The sequence below is a fragment of the Lithobates pipiens genome, unplaced genomic scaffold (assembly GCF_037356315.1).
Source record: "Lithobates pipiens isolate NorthernLeopardFrog02 unplaced genomic scaffold, aLitPip1_a1.2 Scaffold_10, whole genome shotgun sequence".
Classification (NCBI taxonomy): domain Eukaryota; kingdom Metazoa; phylum Chordata; class Amphibia; order Anura; family Ranidae; genus Lithobates; species Lithobates pipiens.
In genome coordinates this window covers 171,272,426-171,292,418 of record NW_027507686.1, presented here as the reverse complement: position 1 = coordinate 171,292,418, position 19,993 = coordinate 171,272,426, and the positions used below count along the sequence as shown (strand labels likewise).

Sequence of the window (19,993 nt, the reverse complement as noted above, 5' to 3'; positions counted from 1 at the left end):
TAGTCTTGCTCTTATGATTTATTTTGTACAAAACCTGTACTAATTATAGGAAAATCGGACATTGTCTTCACATCTGACAAAGATTTTATAGTCTGCACATCCAGCTTTTGTCGGATGAAAAAAACATAGAAAGCACCATACTAACGATCCATAAATCTGCAGATCCTTTGTTGGACGAAAATGTACTTCCGATTTTCATATCGTGTGTGCGGCCCTTAAGTTGATTAAGAATGTTTGACTACAGAGGATCTTTCACAATCACCAGGCAACCAGCATGAAAGCCTACACAATGTGGTTTCCTTTAAAGAGCATTAGATGGTCTTTAAAGGACACATAAATCTAAGTTATAAGTCAATTTCTAGGGAAACTATGAATACCATTTACAGATATATGTGTAAAGGCAACAGGAAATGAATATATCTGATCCAAGGACAAGATATTTTTCTGCAAAAAGCTGACTATTAGCAATCCCTTTGAAGGACACTGTAAACACACTCTAGTAAACCTTGTGTAGACTAAAATATCTGGTAAAAAAATAATAACAAGCTACATTTAGTGCATAGCAGAAGCAAATACAATGCCAAATGTCTCAAAAGGTGAACCAAATGTGACTAGACATGTTTGTGAATAATAACAGTATCTATTTAATATAAAGGTAAAAAAAAATTTAGCATGAAATTACCTTTATATATCTCATCTTTGATATTTCACCCATTTTATGTTATCCATGTTGTAAAAGAAGACTACACAAAGTAAGATGAAGTTTCCCCCTTAAGGCCTCTTTCACGCAGGCAGCCCGTGGTTAGGCTGCGGTCTTACTACCCTCCAACCTCCCACATAAATTCTATTATATAGTCAGAGGGGCTGAATACATGCTGTGGCTGTAGGGTTCCCACCTGTCCAGGATTCACCCGGACAGGTTTTGAAATTTGTGTCCGGGTTTCAGTCCGAATGAAACCTGGACACATTTTTCAGACCAAGCTGTGGCTCTCCAAGTAACTGAGATGGCCATACACAAATCTGTCTGGAAGCTGCAGGTGGCAGGTTTGGCATCACTGGGAGGCTGGGCATTGATGCCAGCAAGAGCATTTTTGCCACACCCATTGTTTGCCAACGTGCAATATGCATGCCGCATTACTACTTTCCTTGGAGCACCCAAAGGTGACCCAGGTCATTTATAATTCTATAGTGTATACTACGAAAAAAGTTTTTATGTGTAACACATCCTAATTTCATTCTGCTGAATAATATGCTGGTTTTTGAAATGTGAAACCTTGTTATATGGAAATATAGATGTACCCTGTACCTTGGCATTAAAGTATTGCAAGAAACATATCCAAGCATGTTCAATATCCCTGACGCACAGTCCCTCTTTGATTCTTTTAATGGTAGCTCCACCATCTTCTATTAAACAGGGCCCCATTGAAGACGAATGCTCTGTCTTGTTGCTTGCTGCCAGCTCCAAAATTCAACTGAACTACAGGCAAAAATGGAGAACAGATTTAGACACCTTAGATAAAGACCAATGGGCCTTAAAAACAAAACCTGAAGTAACTCTAAAAGCTAACCCAACCATTTATACGAAACAGAGCGTACTATACACCCCAAAAATTGGACACTGACACTGGCACCTTGATACGCATGTTATGGAGTTGCCCCAAATTATTGTGTTATTCGTCTACCGCATTTCAAACTCTCATGCCGCGTACACACGACCAGACTTTTTGACGTACTAGGTCCGACAGTCTTCCTTGGTGGAGGTCCGACGGACTTTCCAAACGAGTGGACTTGCGCACACACGAACGGACTTTCCTGCAGACTAGGTCTGACGGACTTCCCGACAGACTTTCAGAATGAACGGACTTGCCCACACATGGACTAAAGTCCATTCATTTTGAACGTGACTCCAGGCACAACAGGGCTAGAAAGAAAAGTCAATCTCGCAGCTTTCATTGGCGAGATTGACACCTTGCAAGCCCCGTCGCCTGGTATGGATTTTAAGGGGAACTCCCTATGTGGAAAAAACAGTGTGGGGGTCCTGCCAAAGTCCATGCTAGACTCTTATCCGAGCACACAGCCTGGCCAGACAGGAAAGGGTGGGGACGAGCGAGCGCCCCCCCTCCTGAACCGTACCAGGCCACATGCCCTCAACATGGGGGGTGGGTGCTTTGGTGAAGGGGGGCACCCTGTGCCCCCCCACCCCAAAGCACCTTGTCCCCATGTTGATGAGGACAAGGGCCTCTTCCCGACAACCCTGGCTGTTGGTTGTCGGGGTCTGCGGGTGGGGGGCTTATCGGAATGGGAGCCCCCTTTCCTGACTGGCCAAGCTGCGTGCTCGGATAAGGGTCTGGTATGGACTTTGGGGGGCCCCATGCTGTTTTTTCGGCGTAGGGGGTTCCCCATAAAATCCATACCTGACCCAAGGGACATTGCCACCTATCTCTTGCGCTCACTGTGTCTTTCCTATTGCAGTGAGCGCGAGATGTACAGTATCCTGCAGCTGAGAACCAGCGCGATTCAGCATTCTCGCGGGCAGGTGCTGTAGCTGCCCTTGTGTCGTATTTGGTCTGTCGGACCAGCATACAGAGGAACAGGCTTCCCGATAGGAACTTGGTGCGGTAGACCAAGATTTAAAACATGCTCTATTTCTAGGTCCATCTGACTTTTGGGAAGGAAAAGTCAGACAGACCCCACGCACGATCGAATTGTCCGACGGATTCCCGTCCTCTGGACCAAGTCTGCCGGAAAATCCAATCACGTGTACGCGACATCACAGGTCTGTGCTTCATTCAAGTAACTCCTGACCCTAAAATGGCTCCCCGGGCATTATTCCTAATGATTGGTCATAACTTGCATATAGAATTTTAATAGCCAGCTAGTTATTTCTTCTCCTCAAATAATAATATAAAGCTCGCTATCTGGCCTCTTCTACTCTTGCCTCACTCAACCGATCTGATTGATAATGATGTTGTTCTATGATAATCATCATGGTCATATGCTTTCTAAAATGTAAGATTTGAATTCTGTTGAATTTATCAACTCCAACATCCTGAGCAATTGGCTAAGGAGGCATTACCAGCACAAAGCAGTCTCTGTAATCTATAACCACCTGCACTTGGTTATATATGCTGTAACTTGCTGTACCCTCTGATAGTGATTTCTCTTCCTTTTTTTTTCTTTTTTATTTCTATGTTTACTTGTATGTTATATTGCACTAAACATTCACAAAACGACTTGATTTAAAAAGAAACATACAAAAACAGGAATAGAGGGGTAATCTTCCAATGGGGCACTAGTTCCGTTGACCCTGGTGATTACCAGGGGTTTCCCTCACAGCGGAGGGATTTACTCTCACTTCCAGCTGTGGCTATAGGACAAGAAATGCAAGGAAATCTACACTTCACAGATGGCCCAACAAACTGACAGGTTATAACCCTTGCTTACCTTAGCCAAAATGAAAAAAAAATCTTTTGCCTTCAGTTCTACTTTAAGAGTGCGTTAGCTGTGCTTAATAAAATACTAGAGTATGCTTACTACACACCCCTCCAACCCCAACCTTTTTGTTGTTGTTTTGAGTGAAGATAGCTCACCACCAAGCTCTCCAACAGCTGTAAGCTCCTTACAGACTGAACTTTTACAGATTACTGAGAGCTAAGGATGAGCTCAGGCGTGTTTGCATAGACCACGTACAGAGCCCGATGTGCGGCTGCAAAGATCTGGCAATGTCTCACTGCCTGTGATTAGCGCAGCTCTGCGCCGACTTCCTGGCGGGCTCTGCACGTGGTCCATGAGAACACGCCTGAGCTCATCCCTACTGAGAGCCATGCTGCACTTAATGTGATTCAAATCAGGATGACCTAATTGTGGAGATGTCCCAAATTGATGAGATACTGGGGCGAAGTCATCACTATTGTTATTCAAGTATTTAGTATACATTTCCCTAATATCCCTCTTACTTGTGACTTTAGATACATGGATGCAAATTATATTCATATTATACCCTTGCAGTTACCAGATTTTTATTTGTGATGCTCAGTATGATTGTCCAGAGATGGGTTTCAAATATGCCACGCTCTGTCAGGAACTGGACTGCTGAAGTCAATAAGCTTATCTCCTATGAAAAAAATACCTATGAGAATAGATTGGCTTGTAAAAAAATCTTTGCACTTTGATCTACATTGATGGAGAAGTTGGAGGCAGTGGTTATTCTTGCTCCAACCTTATTGGAGATCAGGACCCAGGGCCAGAGAAAGTCAGATGGGGAAAGGATAATATGTCATTCATTGACTTTCATTTTTGAATGTGCTTGTCTGGACAGAAGACCTTCTCAATGTGTAGCAATGTATGTTGCTTGACTACTGTATGTTTGCAAATGTCTTCTTTTTATTTTTTTTGCTCGTATGCTTGGTTTAAAAGAATTATAATACCCTTTGCATAAATAAAATATGTTTAAAAAAAATATTACGGACAGTCGGATTAAGAGGGCCAGTGTCCTCACGCAATATCAGATTGAATTTAATCTTTATATGATCCAAACTGTGCACTATACTGAGACCTGAGAGACTCTAATCAAGTATTTTTTTTTACTTTTAAATATCGTTTAATGGAAGAAAAAAAAAATGTTTAAAAGTTTTTAACCTTAATGATCAAACTAGACTAGATCAAACTAAACTGTGTGTGTGTGTGTAAAGGGTTAACTGCTTAACAGACCCGCCCCAGTAATGGTCACTCTAAGCATGCTGGTACTTAGATTGTTGCCCTGCAGTGCATTGTGAAGCCATTTATTTAGAATAGCACTTCAATGCACAATTACAGTAGGTGCCAATGGGCTCACACTGCATCCCACCCCATGGCTTGCATTGTGCTGAACTGTATCAAAATTGCAGATCATTATTTTTATTTCTGTTGCCGTAGATTGACAGTCCATTCCTGTTGTCTGCTTTAATGATAAATATTTTAACTTGTAAGCAGTGGGGCACCACAATGGAATGGGTAAGCTTCATGTACACTAGCAGCTCCTAAACTTGAGTTTAGAAGCTTTTGGCGTTTTTTTTTGCCAAAGCTCCTAAACTCAACTCCATAAAAACACATATACAAAAAAAGGTGCAGCACTAAGTCCAAGTATAGAAATAAAAAGTGTAGAGTCCCCACACTAGCTTCTGGGAAAATGGATGTATATGCACACTCATCACCACAGTGAGAGGGCAAGCCTGCTTTGTGGAAACGATTGACCCTCAAATTATAGTGAGGTCAACAGAAGCATGGTAGAAATCTTTGACCAGATTAGACAATTGGACACCAACTGCAATTCACAGTAAAAAGTTCTGCTTTTCCCAGCGGCCACGGTCAGGAACTGTCAGTGTACATGAAGCCTTAGTGTGAAGGGGCCCTAATATTTTCATCTTCACTGCTGATTATATGATGAGTGGACTATGAGGACTTATGCCGCGTACACACGACCGGACTTTTCGAGGGACTAGGTCCGGCGGTCTTTCCGACAGACTTTCCGAATGAACGGACTTGGCCACACACAATCACACCAAAGTCCGACAGGTTCTAACATGATGACGTATGAATGGACTAGAATAAGGAAGTTCATAGCCAGTAGCCAATAGCTGCCCTAGCGTCGGTTTTTGTCCATTGGACTAGCATACACACGAACGGATTTCTCGGTCCGGCGGAGTTTCGGTGGAAAGATTTAAAACATGTTCTATTTCTAAAGTCCGCCGGATTTTTGGCAAGCAAAGGTCCGATGGAGCCCACACAAGATCGAATTGTCCGACGGACTCGTTCCGTCGGACCTTTGCTGTCAAAAAGTCCGGTCGTGTGTACGCGGCATTAGGAGGAGGCTTCTCAGAATAGTAGGTGCTTTTCATATGTTGTGAAGGAACGTCCACTTTGTTAAATGTCAGATGCTACATTATATGTTTAAGATCTTAGCAAATGTGTTTTGAAGCAGTTCAGAGTTTACTGGGGTGGATGCTTTTATTGTTGGAAGAATTGTCATGCAATATTTTGAAAAACACATATATGATTGCTTTATGATTTATTTTAACCAGAACACAAAATCCACCAACATTCTCCCACAATTTTTACCTGTGACCAGTGCATCTCCTATGTCTAGCTGGCTGTGCACATGTGCTGTAGAACCCCCATAGGCTTCTGTGGAGTACAACTGTGCATGCGTAGGAAGCAGGACCAGGACCCAGCATTTAGTGACAGTGCTGCTGATCTTCTCTAACCTCCAGTGATGCCTACACATACCACCCGGCATAGGAAGTATCTAATTTCTATTAACTTTTTTGCAGTTCTTTTCAGTAGATCATGTGACTTGTAGGTGCCACACATGAGTTATAAGTGAATGGAACAGGAATTGCCCTGTGCTGGGAGCTGATTGTTCAGCAACAATGTCACTAAATGCCAGGTTCACTCCGGGGGTGAAGCTAAAATGGTACCTGATATATGCACATTAACATTGTGTCACTACTATACATGACTGGTTGCATCAACGTTTAAATGTGGACCAGTGCTATCCACAACAGCCATACACAACAAAATGCACATTCAGAGTGATCCCTACAGTGGGAAAGTCTATGTGACAATGGGACATGACCTTCTAATTTCTGGCCCTGTCAGCTTACACTTACTCTCTACTGAATTCCTTCCCCCAATATGAGTTTTTAACCAACTCACCATCCGAACTCTGCTGCTGGTAAGGAAGATTACATCTGTATTTACAACTGACAGCTCCTCACAGCACCCACCACCAAGCCTGCAACCACTCACTAGCAGTGACACACTGTAGCCTATTCAGAGCCCGTTCATTGAACAACAAACTTTTGTTAGTATTTGGCTTACACTGTTATTGGTCAGTCAGTGGCCACTACAATATTAAAGTGGTTATAAATCCTAAACATTTTTTACCTTAACCACTTGCTTACTGGGCACTTAAACCCCCCTCAGTCCCAGACCAATTTTCAGCTTTCAGTGCTCTCACATTTTGAATGACAATTACTCAGTCATGCAACACTGTAACCAAATGATTTTTTTGTCCTTTTCTTCATACCAATAGAGCTTTCTTTTGGTGGTATTTGATCACCTCTCGGTTTTTTATTTTCTGCGCTATAAATGAAAAAAGACCGAAAATTTTGAAAAAAAATGAATTTTTCTTCGTTTCTGTGACAAAATTTAGCAAATTAGCAATTTTTCTTCATAAATTTTGGCCACAATTTATACTACTACACATCTTTGGTAAAAATAACCCAAATTTTTGCATATTATATGATCTGTGTGAAATTTATAGAGTCTACAAGCTATGGTGCAAATCATAAAGATTTGCAAAAAAAGATCACATCTGATGTACTAAGGCCTATCTCCATTCTTGAGACCCTAACAAGCCAGGAAAGTACAAATGCCCCCCAAATGACCCCTTTTTGGAAAGTAGACATTCCAATGTATTTAGTAAGAGGCATGGTTAGTTATTTTAAGTTGTCATTTTTTCCCATAATTCTTTGCAAAATGACGATTTTTTTTTTTTTTTTCACAAAATTTTCATTGTAATAGCTTATTTCTCCCACACGGAATGTGCATACCACAAATAACACCCCAAAATACATTCTTCTACTCCTCCTGAGTATAACGATACCACATGTGTGAGACTTTTACACAGCCTGACCACATACAGAGGCCTAATTTTGAAGTAGCACCTTCAGGCATTCTAGGAGCATAAATTACACATTTCATTTCTCAACCACCTATTACAGTTTTGAAGGCCCTGGAACACCAGGGCAATGGAAACGTCCAGAAAATGACCCCATTTTGGAAAGCTAACACCCCAACGTATAATCTATGAGGCATAATGAGTCTTTTCAATGGTTCATTTTTTTCCAGAAGTTTTCGGAAAATGTGGAAAAAAATGAAAACGCATTTTTTTTTACACAAAGTTGTCCGTTTATAAGATATTTCCAACGCATAGCATTTACATAGCAAAAATAACACCCCAAAATACGTTCTACTACTCCTCCTGAGTATAACGATACCAAATGTGTGAGATGTGCAGATTTGTTGCACGGATGTGCACTGATGAGGCGGCAGATGGGCACTGCTGAGGCGGCAGATGGGCACTGCTGAGGCGGCACAGATGGGCACTGCTGAGGCGGCACAGATGGGCACTGATGGGTCGGCACAGATGTGCACTGATTTATTGCACGGATGTGCACTGATTTATTGCACGGATGTGCACTGCTGAGGTGGCAGATGGGCACTGCTGAGGCGGCAGATGGGCACTGCTGAGGCGGCAGATGGGCACTGCTGAGGCGGCAGAGATGGGCACTGCTGAGTCGGCACAGATGGGCACTGCTGAGTCGGCAGATGGGCACTGATAGGTCGGCACAGATGTGCACTGATTTATTGCACGGATGTGCACTGATAAGGCAGCAGATGGGCACAGATGGGCACTGCTTAGGCGGCACAGATGGGCACTGCTTAGGCGGCACAGATGGGCACTGCTGAGGCGGCACAGATGGGCACTGCTTAGGCGGCACAGATGGGCACTGCTGAGGCACAGATGGGCACCGATTGGTACAGATGGGCACCGATTGGCACTGGCTGGCACTGGCTGGCACTGGCTGGCACTGGCGGGCACTGGCGGGCACTGGCGGGGCACTGGCGGGCACTGGCGGTGCACAGATGGAGCACTGGCGGTGCACAGGTGGGCACAGGTGGGCACAGGTGGGCACAGGTGGGCACAGGCGGGCACAGGCGGGCACAGGTGGGCACAGGTGGGCACAGGTGGGCACTGGCAGGGTAGATCTGGGCACTGGCAGGGCACTGGCAGGGTAGATCTGGGCACTGGCAGGGCACTGGCAGGGTAGATCTGGGCACAGGTGGGGTTTTTATCTGTTTACTGACAATTTTACACTCACAAGGCACATTCGGTCTCCTCACACGCTATCGCTGTGTGAGGAGACACGTTTGGCAATGGGTGATGATCTCATTTGTTTACATTTGAGATCATCACCCATTGGAGGAGGCGATCGCGCTGTAAACGGCCGCTGTGATTGGCCGTTTACAGCGATCTGTGATTGGCTGTGTCCAGCGGACACGGCCAACACAGATTTTCCCCGATGCGCGCTCCCGGGAGCGCGCGGGGAACTCTTAAAGGGGACGACGTCAATAGACGTAGTCCTGAAAATTGAGATCCGCGCTATACACGTCATTTTACTATAGCGCGGATCTCAAGTGGTTAATGGATTCCGTGCATTAAGGTAAAAAAAATGTTTAGGCATCAGTACTCCCCCCGCCCTTTACTTACCTGTGCCCTCATTTGATCCAGCGCTGTACCTGTGTGCAGCTCTTCTCATCCCTCACTTTCTAGTCTCACAGGTTTTGCTTAGGCAGTGGAAGCTATTGGCTGTTGTCAATTAAAGCCAGTGACAAGGGAATGGGGACAGGTCTTGATGCCTGTGTCTCTAGGGCAGTGAGCCTGCACGAGTGCCCCCATAAGAAGTGGTTTTCAGTGGGGGCACTTGCCAGAGAGGTGGGGTCAGAAGTGCTGATGGAGGACCCAAGAATGAAGAGGTTTAGGGCTGCTCTGTGCAATTCATTTGCACAGAGGAGGTTAGTATAAACCATTTTTTTTTTTTACAGTGTAGCACTGACCTCCAAAGGAGCTGCTGGTTTTATTGGGCTTACCGTTATCTTCTTGAGTGCTTCTCCGTCTAGGGTTTCTCATGGTAGATGGACCAAAGAACTATGAAAACTGACACTGAATCTTCTTTTGAGTTATTTATTTGAATCGGAAACAGAGTCTCACAGGTTAGGGTAGAGGGTTGGGAATAGGTTCATGTACTTTGGACTGCAAAAATAGAAAGTCACTTATGGAAAAAATCCAGAGAATAGCAACCGTTTCACATCTGGATTTTACAACCCCCGGATAGACCTCCTCTCACTAGGCCTAGCAGCCGGCAGGGTGCTAAGGAAAGTCTCTGCCACAGACTTGAGCGTAGAATACTTGAGTAAAAGTCTCTGCCACAGACTTGAGCATAAAATACTTGAGTAAAAGTCTCTGCCACAGACTTGAGTATAACTGAAGGACGTAGACAAATTTAAAGAGCTATCATACGGTACCAGTATCTGTCAGCCAATCCGGCGATACCGTATGAGTGTAGATCCATGAAGTGTCCTTCAACTAAGCCTCCAGGCTCCTTCAGAGAAGCCAGCCTTGCGCACGGCCCTCTGCTGAAGAGTCCTCCCCTGGGGCTTCTCCTGTTGCTGGGCCTCTCCCTTAAATGAGACGGCACCGGACCACCTTTGAATCAATAGGCCCCGAGATCCATTCAGGCCTGTCCCTGCAGTTGTATTGCCTCGGGCTAGCCAGCCCCGAGACTTGGAAATGCATGGTTTCACACCCCAGGCCAGGAGGGCCATGGGGCTGATCAGGAGGACCAGAACCAAACAGACAGAAAATAATCTTCGGAACCCCCAAACACGTGATGTCGGTATCCCAGTGCAACCCAGCTGGACTGGTACTGAAACCATAAATTTAGTAAATTAGCCCCAAAACCAAACTGTGGTTTCAGGAAAGTTAACCATAGTGCCTGCTCGTTAGGAGCCAGTGCTACAACAGTAAATAACAAAGCATTTACAATCACTTTAATGTGTGCATGCAACTATTGATTTTACTGCAAATAGTAATTCTGAGTGTTTGAAATGTCACCATGTTGCATGTTAGAAGCAGCATGTATCTTCTATATCTATGCAGTTTTTTTGTTTAATTTAAAATTTAGTAGGGCAGTGAAAAAACAATGTGCAACCAATTGTAGTGTATTGCTGTGCTAGATAATAAATAATCACTGCATCTTTTTTTTTTTTCTTTTTTTTAGTTCTTTATCCTGTTGCTGATAATTTTCTTACTGGAGCTTATTGTGGTTAGCCTCTTCTTCATCTACACTGACAAGGTAAGTCATATTCAATGGAATCAGTCTAGCTTACTGCAGAATGTTTTTTCTTCATTTATATACTCACAGGAATATTATTTTTCACTAAAGTCAACTCCTTTAAAGCAGTGTGTATACAAATGCTTTGCTTTTGTTTTAAATAGTCAATCAGTGGAGGTTGTTGATATACAGGTCTACTCATAAAAATACATGAACTTACATTATTTTTGATATGAGGTTAAATCTGAACTCTGAAATTGCTCTGAACTGCTGTCATTCAAAACCTGTGAGCAGAGAGTGGGGCCCAGCCGGGCTGTGTGTCTAAACAGACGCAAACAGCCAGCTCGGGATTGAGCATGCACGAGTGCCCCCATGGGATGCTGCTTCCTATGGGGGCACTTGGTGGTGGGGAGGGGCCTGGAGTGTCAGCAGAGGACCTCAGAAGAGAAGGACCGGTTCTGCTCTGTGCAAAACCATTACACAGTGCAGGTAAGTATAACATGTTTATTATTTAAAAAAAGTACAACTTTACAATCACCTTAACTGCTAGTTATGTTTCTGGGTAAAGGAATAAGTTGTAATACTTACCTTATTGCTCGCTGCTGCACTCTCTTGTTCATTTTGATTAAAAAAAATATGTTCTTCTATAAGCAGTTAGTGTATTTTGAACATGTTTGTATGTTTGTACATGTTTTCAGGACCAGCATGTCATCAAAAATCTACCCCATTATATTAAACCAATGCATTTTCCAAATTGTTTTAAGGGAAAATTTAAAAACAATTAACAGTAAAGCATGGCCAAAGCTCTTTTGGCCATACTTTTCCTGTAGGGCACAGGAGTACAATTAATTTGTACTCATGAGAGCTAGAATGGGCTGATATTACAGAGCCGGCCCAGGCTCTGGAGGGATTTGGACAATAATGGTGGGATCCACCCAGATGCCTGACCATCAGCTTGGCTCAACCTCTCAGTGCACCACTGAGAGGTTGAGCCAGCTGTTCCTGCCCCCTCCACAGGCCAGTGCTCCAGTAAGCGCTGGAGGGACAGAGCACAGAGAGGTAACTGACAGTCACTGCTGTGTGCTCTGAGCAAACCCGAGAACTGAGCGATCAGTGGTCTCAGTCCTCACTGTAGAGCTGGCAGGGTACAGATGCAGCTTGGATCGATGCTGTAGCCATCTAGGTTAGCATGTATGTTTGTTATTTTGGAATCCCATACTTCTCTTTTAAAGATAATATACTACTTTTTTAATTTGTCCTGCATTGTTCCCAAGAGTCAAACCCCAGTAAGTACGGTAGATTAGATCATCTTGCAAGTGACACCATGGAAAAATGGCTGATAATAAATTTCTTCTGGTATCACTAGTTGGAGATTATAGTTCTGATTCCTTTGGTGTTGTAATTGTGATGACAGGAGGGTTAACCAGGAGAAAGCCTTCAAACTATTCCCACTTGCTAAGGTGTTGACTTCTGTGAACCCTCATTTCCACTAAAATGTGTGTATATGCTTCCAAAAACGATGATTCATTTTATTATTTCCATGTATCTTCACCCCAGATTTCGACTTAAATGTGTATAAAAACTCAAAATCTATTTTTCAGGATATTTGGCTTTGTACCTCAATGTATACAGTTTTCTATAGCAAATAATTATTTGTGAATCTGTTTTTTACTTGGAGAGTAACAGCTCTTCCATTTTCAGGCTGTAAACTGAAACTGCCTTGTATTTAGCAGCAGATTTGTCAGCCTGGCATGTAAAGCTCCGTCAGTTGGGTGTTATGCCCCATACACACTTTCAGATTTTCTGCTGATTTTTTCTTTCAGGTTTACCAAAACCATGTAGTACAAGGGCCTGCCTGATTGCATACACATTGAAACTCCTAAGGTTTGACCTCATATTAGATGGTTTTGGTAAATCTGAAGGCAAAACTCAGCAGAAAAACTGATAGTGTGTACGGGGCTTTAGGCTATCTATTAGGTCTGTACATACCTCCTGCAGATTTGATAGAAAACCCAATGACCAACTAAGGAGGCGCTCACAACAGGCTAACAACACTGCTGGTAATTGTATGGCTTAGCATTAGATTTCCACAGAATTATCCCAAAATATAGAGCAGTAATAATTATTCCATCCTGTTCATTTAGATACTGGGGGGGGTTATTGATTGTTGGTTATCACAGTGATAAAGTAGATCCAAATCCTACCTGAAGAACTTTTAATTTGCTAAGGGACTGCATATGATTAATGACTTGTTTCCATAAAGTACTGCATTCATCTTTTTTCATCCTTTTTTATGCATCTTGATGCTCTTGATCTCCTCCAGCCTCTTTCAGCCATCAGCAATCATTGCTCTGGATCAGCTTCCAGAAAGTGACATTGGTGGCCTACACAATGTGTGTTAATGGACCATGTATATATGCAAATGTAGGAGAGTGACAAAGCAGGTACAGAACTGATGGACAGTTGTCACTTCATAACAGGATGTGCATTCCTTCCACCAGTCCCGGATTGTACTGGGACTTGCATTTTCATCTTAGTCTGCATGTGTCATGTACAAGGGCTTTTTCCTGAAAAGGCTCTGCCCCTGTACAGTGTGTCCAAAGTGCATTCATATAGTGGCTTTTATATGCAAAGCCTGCCTTCAGCTCATGCATATGGAAAATCGGTAGAGACTCCTCCTAAGCTTTAGTCTTCTCTCTGCCACTGCATGTGGGGTATCCGGCACCTGCTGAGTGACTTTCAGGGGGATGGGGTCTAAATAGGTGAGCAGGAATGTCGACTGTACTGAAGATCTGAACTAAGAAGTTGTTTTACTGAAGAGAAGCACTCAGGGGAGTCTACACTGGAGGTGGGCTGGGGGGGTGGGGGAGTCTGTGCTGAGCGATGTTTAGGGCTGGGGGGGGGAACAGTACGTGGTGGGGATTTGTGACAGTTGGGAGTGACATGTACTGGGGGGGATATGGGGCTTTGGCTTTGTGGCGTGTATAGATAAAAAGATTTTTAAAATAAAGTGTTTCATTTTTTTTTTTTTTGTACACATGGTGGCGTTGGTTGGTCCTCTTATTCTTTGACCTCTTTTTTTAATGCACAAGTTATCACCATACTGATGTATAGTCTGACTTAGTCTTCTTTTAACCCATTTTGCTTGGTCTCCACTTGAAAGCCATGTTTGAGTTTACCTTGATAGCAATAGAGCAGTGATGGCGAACCTTGGCACTCCAGATGTTTTTGGACTACATTTCCCATGATGCTCTCCCACTCTGCAGTGTAGTTGAGCATCATGGGAAATGTAGTTCCAAAACATCTGGAGTGTCAAGGTTCGCTATCACTGCAATAGAGTGTCCTTTAGTTAGTGTGTTAAGGCAAGTTGTCTTAGTTTGACCTCTTGTGTTTATTCTGCAGCCAATGCCATCTTTTTGATGTGGATGGATGAGTTTATATATTTTGAACATGGCATCCTTGGTTCAAGCTCCTGTTCCCCTGACGATGCACACTGCAGGGAAATGCGTTGGAAGGGGCTTGAACTTATGACATCATGCAATAAATTACCCATTTGGATGCTATTTATGTCGTTCCATGGTATGCTGGAAAATATCCACACTGTAATTGAACCAGTATCCAGCTGTTTGTTGCTGCAGCATCCAAACCCGAGAGCTCATCCAGGAATGTGTGCGATGGGAATATGAAGTATTACTTTGTAATAGGAAGTCCCTTCTCCTGGGCCGCCATTGGACCACTGTTCTGTCTATCATAGGAGATTCTCACTGTATATAATATGTTGGCACTTGTCCCGCCCCTCCTCCCCTCTAGGCTGCAGATGGGCATTGATCAGGCTGCACTGATGGCAATGGTGAGGCTGCTGCATTGATGGCAATGGTGAGGCTGCTGCATTGATTGCAATGGTGAGGCTGCTGCATTGATAGCAATGGTGAGGCTGCTGCATTGATGGCACTTGTGAGGCTGCAGGTGGGCATTGATCAGGCTGCATTGTTGGCAATGGTGAGGCTGCAGATGGGCACCCTTATTTTGCTTAAAAGTTCCTTATTTAAAATGTAATTTTTTTTCCTGAAACTTCCCTTTTAAAATGAATGTGTGTGTTATATGCTGATAAATACGGTATATGGCTAGCAGTTTACACACTATATGCAACCTCTGTTTTCTTCCTCCAATGCGGTTGATATAAATGGCCTGCCTGGGTTTGTCGACTTGGATCCGCTCAGCTTGATTGTTGGATGAGGACCACCATGGGGTATCTAGAGGCATCTTTTATGGCACTTGATTGATTAATCTCTGCCACTGGTGATCCATAGCATCCGGAAAGAGGCTCATTTTTGGTGAAGGGCACAAAATTGTTTGGAGTATTTTCTACATCATCATTCACACTACTGTGGATGAACCCAGGAACCTGCACATTTTATTAATATTTGGTGGATGGACTTTTATTCCTTTCCTTATTTTATGTTTGCTTCCACTTACAATTTATATTGGACTTTTGGATTGGTCACATACATTTGATTTTCAGCACTTATTAAATCATTCAGCTGGCAGTGCACTTTTTATATAATCCATTTTGTACTTTTGGATTGTTCCTATTTATTTGTTTTGTTATGTGGTGTGTTATTGAGTAGGCTCATTAGGTGTCACAGTACTCAGTGTAAAAGGTCCATGTCAAATTATGTTTTCTTATATTTTATTTCAAATGTGTTTGTAAATTATCCCTCTTTATCAATTCGAAAGTTAGGACATACAGAAGTGCCTGGACAAGAATCTTTATGGCAGGATCATCAGATATTCTTTTAATGACAACTGCAGATTCAAAGAGATTTAACGAATGTTCAACATTACAGTAACATCTTAAAGCCTCCATGGGATTTTAGTGATTGGGTTTGGATCTACTTTCCGTTAAAGAACAGAATATTAGCCTGTGAAAGGCAACTTGTATATTAGTCAAGACATCGGCACAAAGTTATTTTATACCAAAAAGAGAGTTGGCATGTTAACATCTCAGGGACACAGCTGTACCATACCCACGCTATATACCCTTTTCATTCATTTTCAATTATTTCTCTTTTATTCTGCATATGCTATTTAAAATTTTATGACAATCCAAAGTCTGCAATTTATATTTATAAGTCAGTTTGATCAGCCTGTGTGTGACTGTTGACTGGCGGCATTAAGTCTGTAGACCTCCAGCAGTATGTGGCTGGTTGGCGACTCACATTGGCATATAGTAAAACATTAAAGTTAGTAATATACTTACTTAAAAATGAAGAATATTTTTAATTCACATTTTTATAAATGTTTTAGTTGGATAATATGTGTACCATGAAAGTACAGTGCAACAGATTTGTAGCTCTGCATATTAAACTTGAAAACGACCTAGTATTGATCTATACCATATACCCATTAGGTATTCAGCGTCCATATAATACAGTGTTCAAGAGCTACATTATGGTGTAGAGTACCTCTGCAAATGTTACTTGTATCTAATTCAACCTTTTACAACCAGGGTGCCTTCAGGTCTCTTCAGGTGTGCCTTGACAAATGCCAAAAAATTGCCCAAACATGGTATACAAGCCAAGCCTGCCTTTTAGGTACAATACCACCTTCTAGCTGCCAGCAGCCAAACAACCAATGTAAGCACCAGTTGATAAGGAGGACATTGATCACTTGCACAGCATCCTTTTTTGCCCCTCCCCATCATTCTCCATCAGCATTGGGGTCGCATTAGCTGAGCGACTGAGAAGAGAAACATTGGAATACTAGTCAGTACCAATGTGCTAAGGTGAGTTTTCTTCAGAAGAATAAATCACCTCTAATGTTGAATTAAAGAAAAGCTACTATATATAAGAAAATTCATTACCGTTGTCCTGTAAATTTACAAAAACTATTTAGCATAAAATCTAAGGCAACTGTGGACTTTCATGGTACGTTAAGGACTCACATAAACTTGAGTATAAAAAATATATAAATGTATTTAGAATCAACAAACACAATTTCTATTTTAAAAAATCCTTGGAAGGAAATGTACATAATACATACAGATATATCGCTAAATGGAAACTGAACAGTGAAAACGTGCATTCAATCCTCCACAATGAGGGAAAGAGAATGACGATCAAGCTGATTCATACTTGACATGTTTCGCGGGGTGACCGCTTCTTCAGGAGTCTATATTTCCCAAGAGATTGTATGTAGTAGGCTTTATAAAGAATAAATATATACATAAACAATTTTGCAAAACAGGAAAAAACTGAAAAAGTTACTGGGGAAAGTGAATACAATTGTGTGCACACCTCATTTCTACCACCTCTAATGTTTGGTGTCCAACATGTGTAGATGTTGCTGCGATGTGTAAAGCTATTAGTTATATACATTTAGAATGGGGTTCCTTGAGATTGCACAGAATGTTAAAGGGTGCTTTGACTGAAAAAGGGTTGAGAGACACTGATCTAATACCCTAATGAATGAACCTTTTGTCTTGAATTCCCCCTGAACAATAACATGGATTTCTGGTATATGAGTGTGTCTGCCACGTCCTTGTAACATACAGTACATATACATATTCTTTTTCACAACGTCCCTATTGCAACATCATCTTGGTAGAAAAATACAGAAATGCTAAATGTGATTTTTGTGCTTGTTTCATTAAATGGATAACCTTTTTATGTGATGAAGGCATACCGATGCAATCACTGATTAGATTGTCTTTAGGCAATTGATTTTCTCTCATCGGTTAGTATTTTGTGACCACAGTATATTTCTACACAGGATGCCGTATCCCCTTAAACTCACTTACAGAATTATGACTGCTTGACCTCTTTAATGCCAGAGCTGCATGTTACCTGTCATCATCATCAGCCAAGGTTTCAAGATGCATGCAATCTACACCCTGGCTTGTTCCTTTGTTTGCACTATGGCACTGTACTTATGCCAACACAGTGAAAATAGCTTTTATCTGTCACATGCCATAATAACATATCTGCAGTGTCTGTGCTACCACCTGTCTCACAGCCTGTGACACTATAAACTCATTTATTACAAGGCAGCAAGGTCCTCTCTGGCTCTTCAATGTATGTGTCTTTAGAGAAATTGATGTTGTTGTCTTGCTCTGCGTTTTTTTTAAATGCTGTTTTTTGTTTGCAAAGTAATTATGGAGCAGGCGTTAGTCAAACAAAGAGACATAAGTGGCTGATCTGCATAAATTCAGCAAAGCTCAGGAAAATGGTAATAAGTCCCACATTCATGGGATACAAATAATGAAAATTGACAGTTTAAGGCTGATTGAGCATCACCAAATAAAAATGGAAGTGCACAGTCAGCACACTGTGAATATTACCAAAATATTATATAACATTTTACTACACACACTACTATCTTTGTATAGCTACAGCATTTGGAATTCTACATGGTAGGGCTTAAGCATAGTTTTTTTTTAATGGAGGGGTAGGGGTTTTAATAGGCTGTTTTTACATGTATTTTTCGCAATTGAAGTTTCTAAATGTATATCTAGCTTAAATATAGAGTTTGGAGGTTAGAACCCCTGCTGGGTTTTTACTGTTATCAAGGGATCCATTCGATTAGAGAGATCATCTTTTACTTTCCATATGGCTGATAACATTTTACTAGACAGGAAGGGAGGGGAACTCAGCAACGTCAACACAGATATGAAAATGTTTATCTTAATCGTGCCGTACAGAACACAGGATTTCTACTCACAGACCATGAATTACAGTATCTCACAAAAGTGAGTACACCCCTCACATTTTTGTAAATATTTTATTCTATCTATTCATGTGACAACACTGAAGAAATTACATTTTGCTACAATGTAAACTAGTGAGTGCACAGCTTGTATAACAGTGTAAATTTGCTGTCCACTAAAAATAACTCAACACACAGCCATTAATGTCTAAACCTCTGGCAAAAAAAGTGAGTACACTCTTGGGCATTGAGTTCACCAGAGCTTCACAGGTTGCCACTGGAGTCCTCTTCCACTCCTCCATGACCGCTGTATGGTCTTTGCCACCATGCTGCAGCTCAGTTTCAGGGCAATCTTCTTATAGCCTTAGCCATCTTTATGTAGACCAACACTTTTTCTCAGATCCTCAGAGAGTTCTTTGCCATGAGGTGCCATGTTGAACTTCCAGTGACCAGTATGGGAGCTTGAGATAGATTTCCTAAAGACAACCTCTGGATATGACACTGAGCATGTGTACTTAACTATTTTGATCAACCATGGCAAGGTCTGTTCTGAGTGGCACCTGTCCTGTTAAACCGCTGTATGGTCATGGCCACCATGCTGCAGCTCAGTTTCAGGGTCTTGGTAATCTTCTTCTTGTAGCCTAGGCCATCTTTATGTAGAGCAACAATTCTTTTTTCCAGATCCTCAGAGAGTTCTTTGCCATGAGGTGCCATATTGAACTTCCAGTGACCAGTATGAGAGAGTGAGAGCGATAACACCAAATTGAACACACCTGCTCCCCATTCACACCTGAGACCTTGTAACACTAACATGACATCGGCGAGGGGAAATGGATAATTGGTCCCAACTTGGACACTTTCACTTAAGGGTGGACTCGCTTTTATTGCCAGTGATTTAGACATTAATGGCTGTGTAAGTTATTTTGAGGGGGCAGTTGTACACAAAAGGGTATAATAAAATATTTACAAAAATGTGAGGGGTGAACTCATTTTTGTGAGATACTGTATGTGCCTCTACCTTCAGGTGTTTGGCAAAGGTTTTTCTGGGAATACCTCCCTCATATAACCCCACCAACTCCATGGGACTTCAGTTTTTTTCTGGTGTCCTTAGGTGATGGCACTCTTCTCCCATGGATAAGTAAGTACCTTTTTATTTTTTATTTTCCTCACTACTTCAATTAAATTCTATCAAGCTCTAACTGCACATTGCCTCAGGGCTCATTAGCAGTTAATTAGATCGGTGACCCTCAATGAACATGTTGGAAACCATACCCAGACCCTACAGCAGCAGGGATGGCCTGTAGTGTTTGCTTTGCGCACTGGATCCTGCATTTGGCACTCACCTGGTCACA

At 42.2% G+C, this 19,993-nt stretch overlaps 1 protein-coding gene across 4 annotated transcripts in view; it reads left to right on the top strand.

Annotated features, from left to right (window-relative positions):
• Positions 1-19,993, top strand: part of TSPAN4 (tetraspanin 4) — a 1,526,404-nt gene that overhangs the window by 1,399,748 nt on the left and 106,663 nt on the right. For all 4 annotated transcript variants that reach the window (XM_077459853.1, XM_077459838.1, XM_077459848.1 and 1 more), the window contains one exon: positions 10,884-10,958. In XM_077459853.1, coding sequence (XP_077315979.1) covers positions 10,884-10,958 — 75 coding nt within the window. The remainder of the gene's footprint in view (positions 1-10,883; positions 10,959-19,993) is intronic.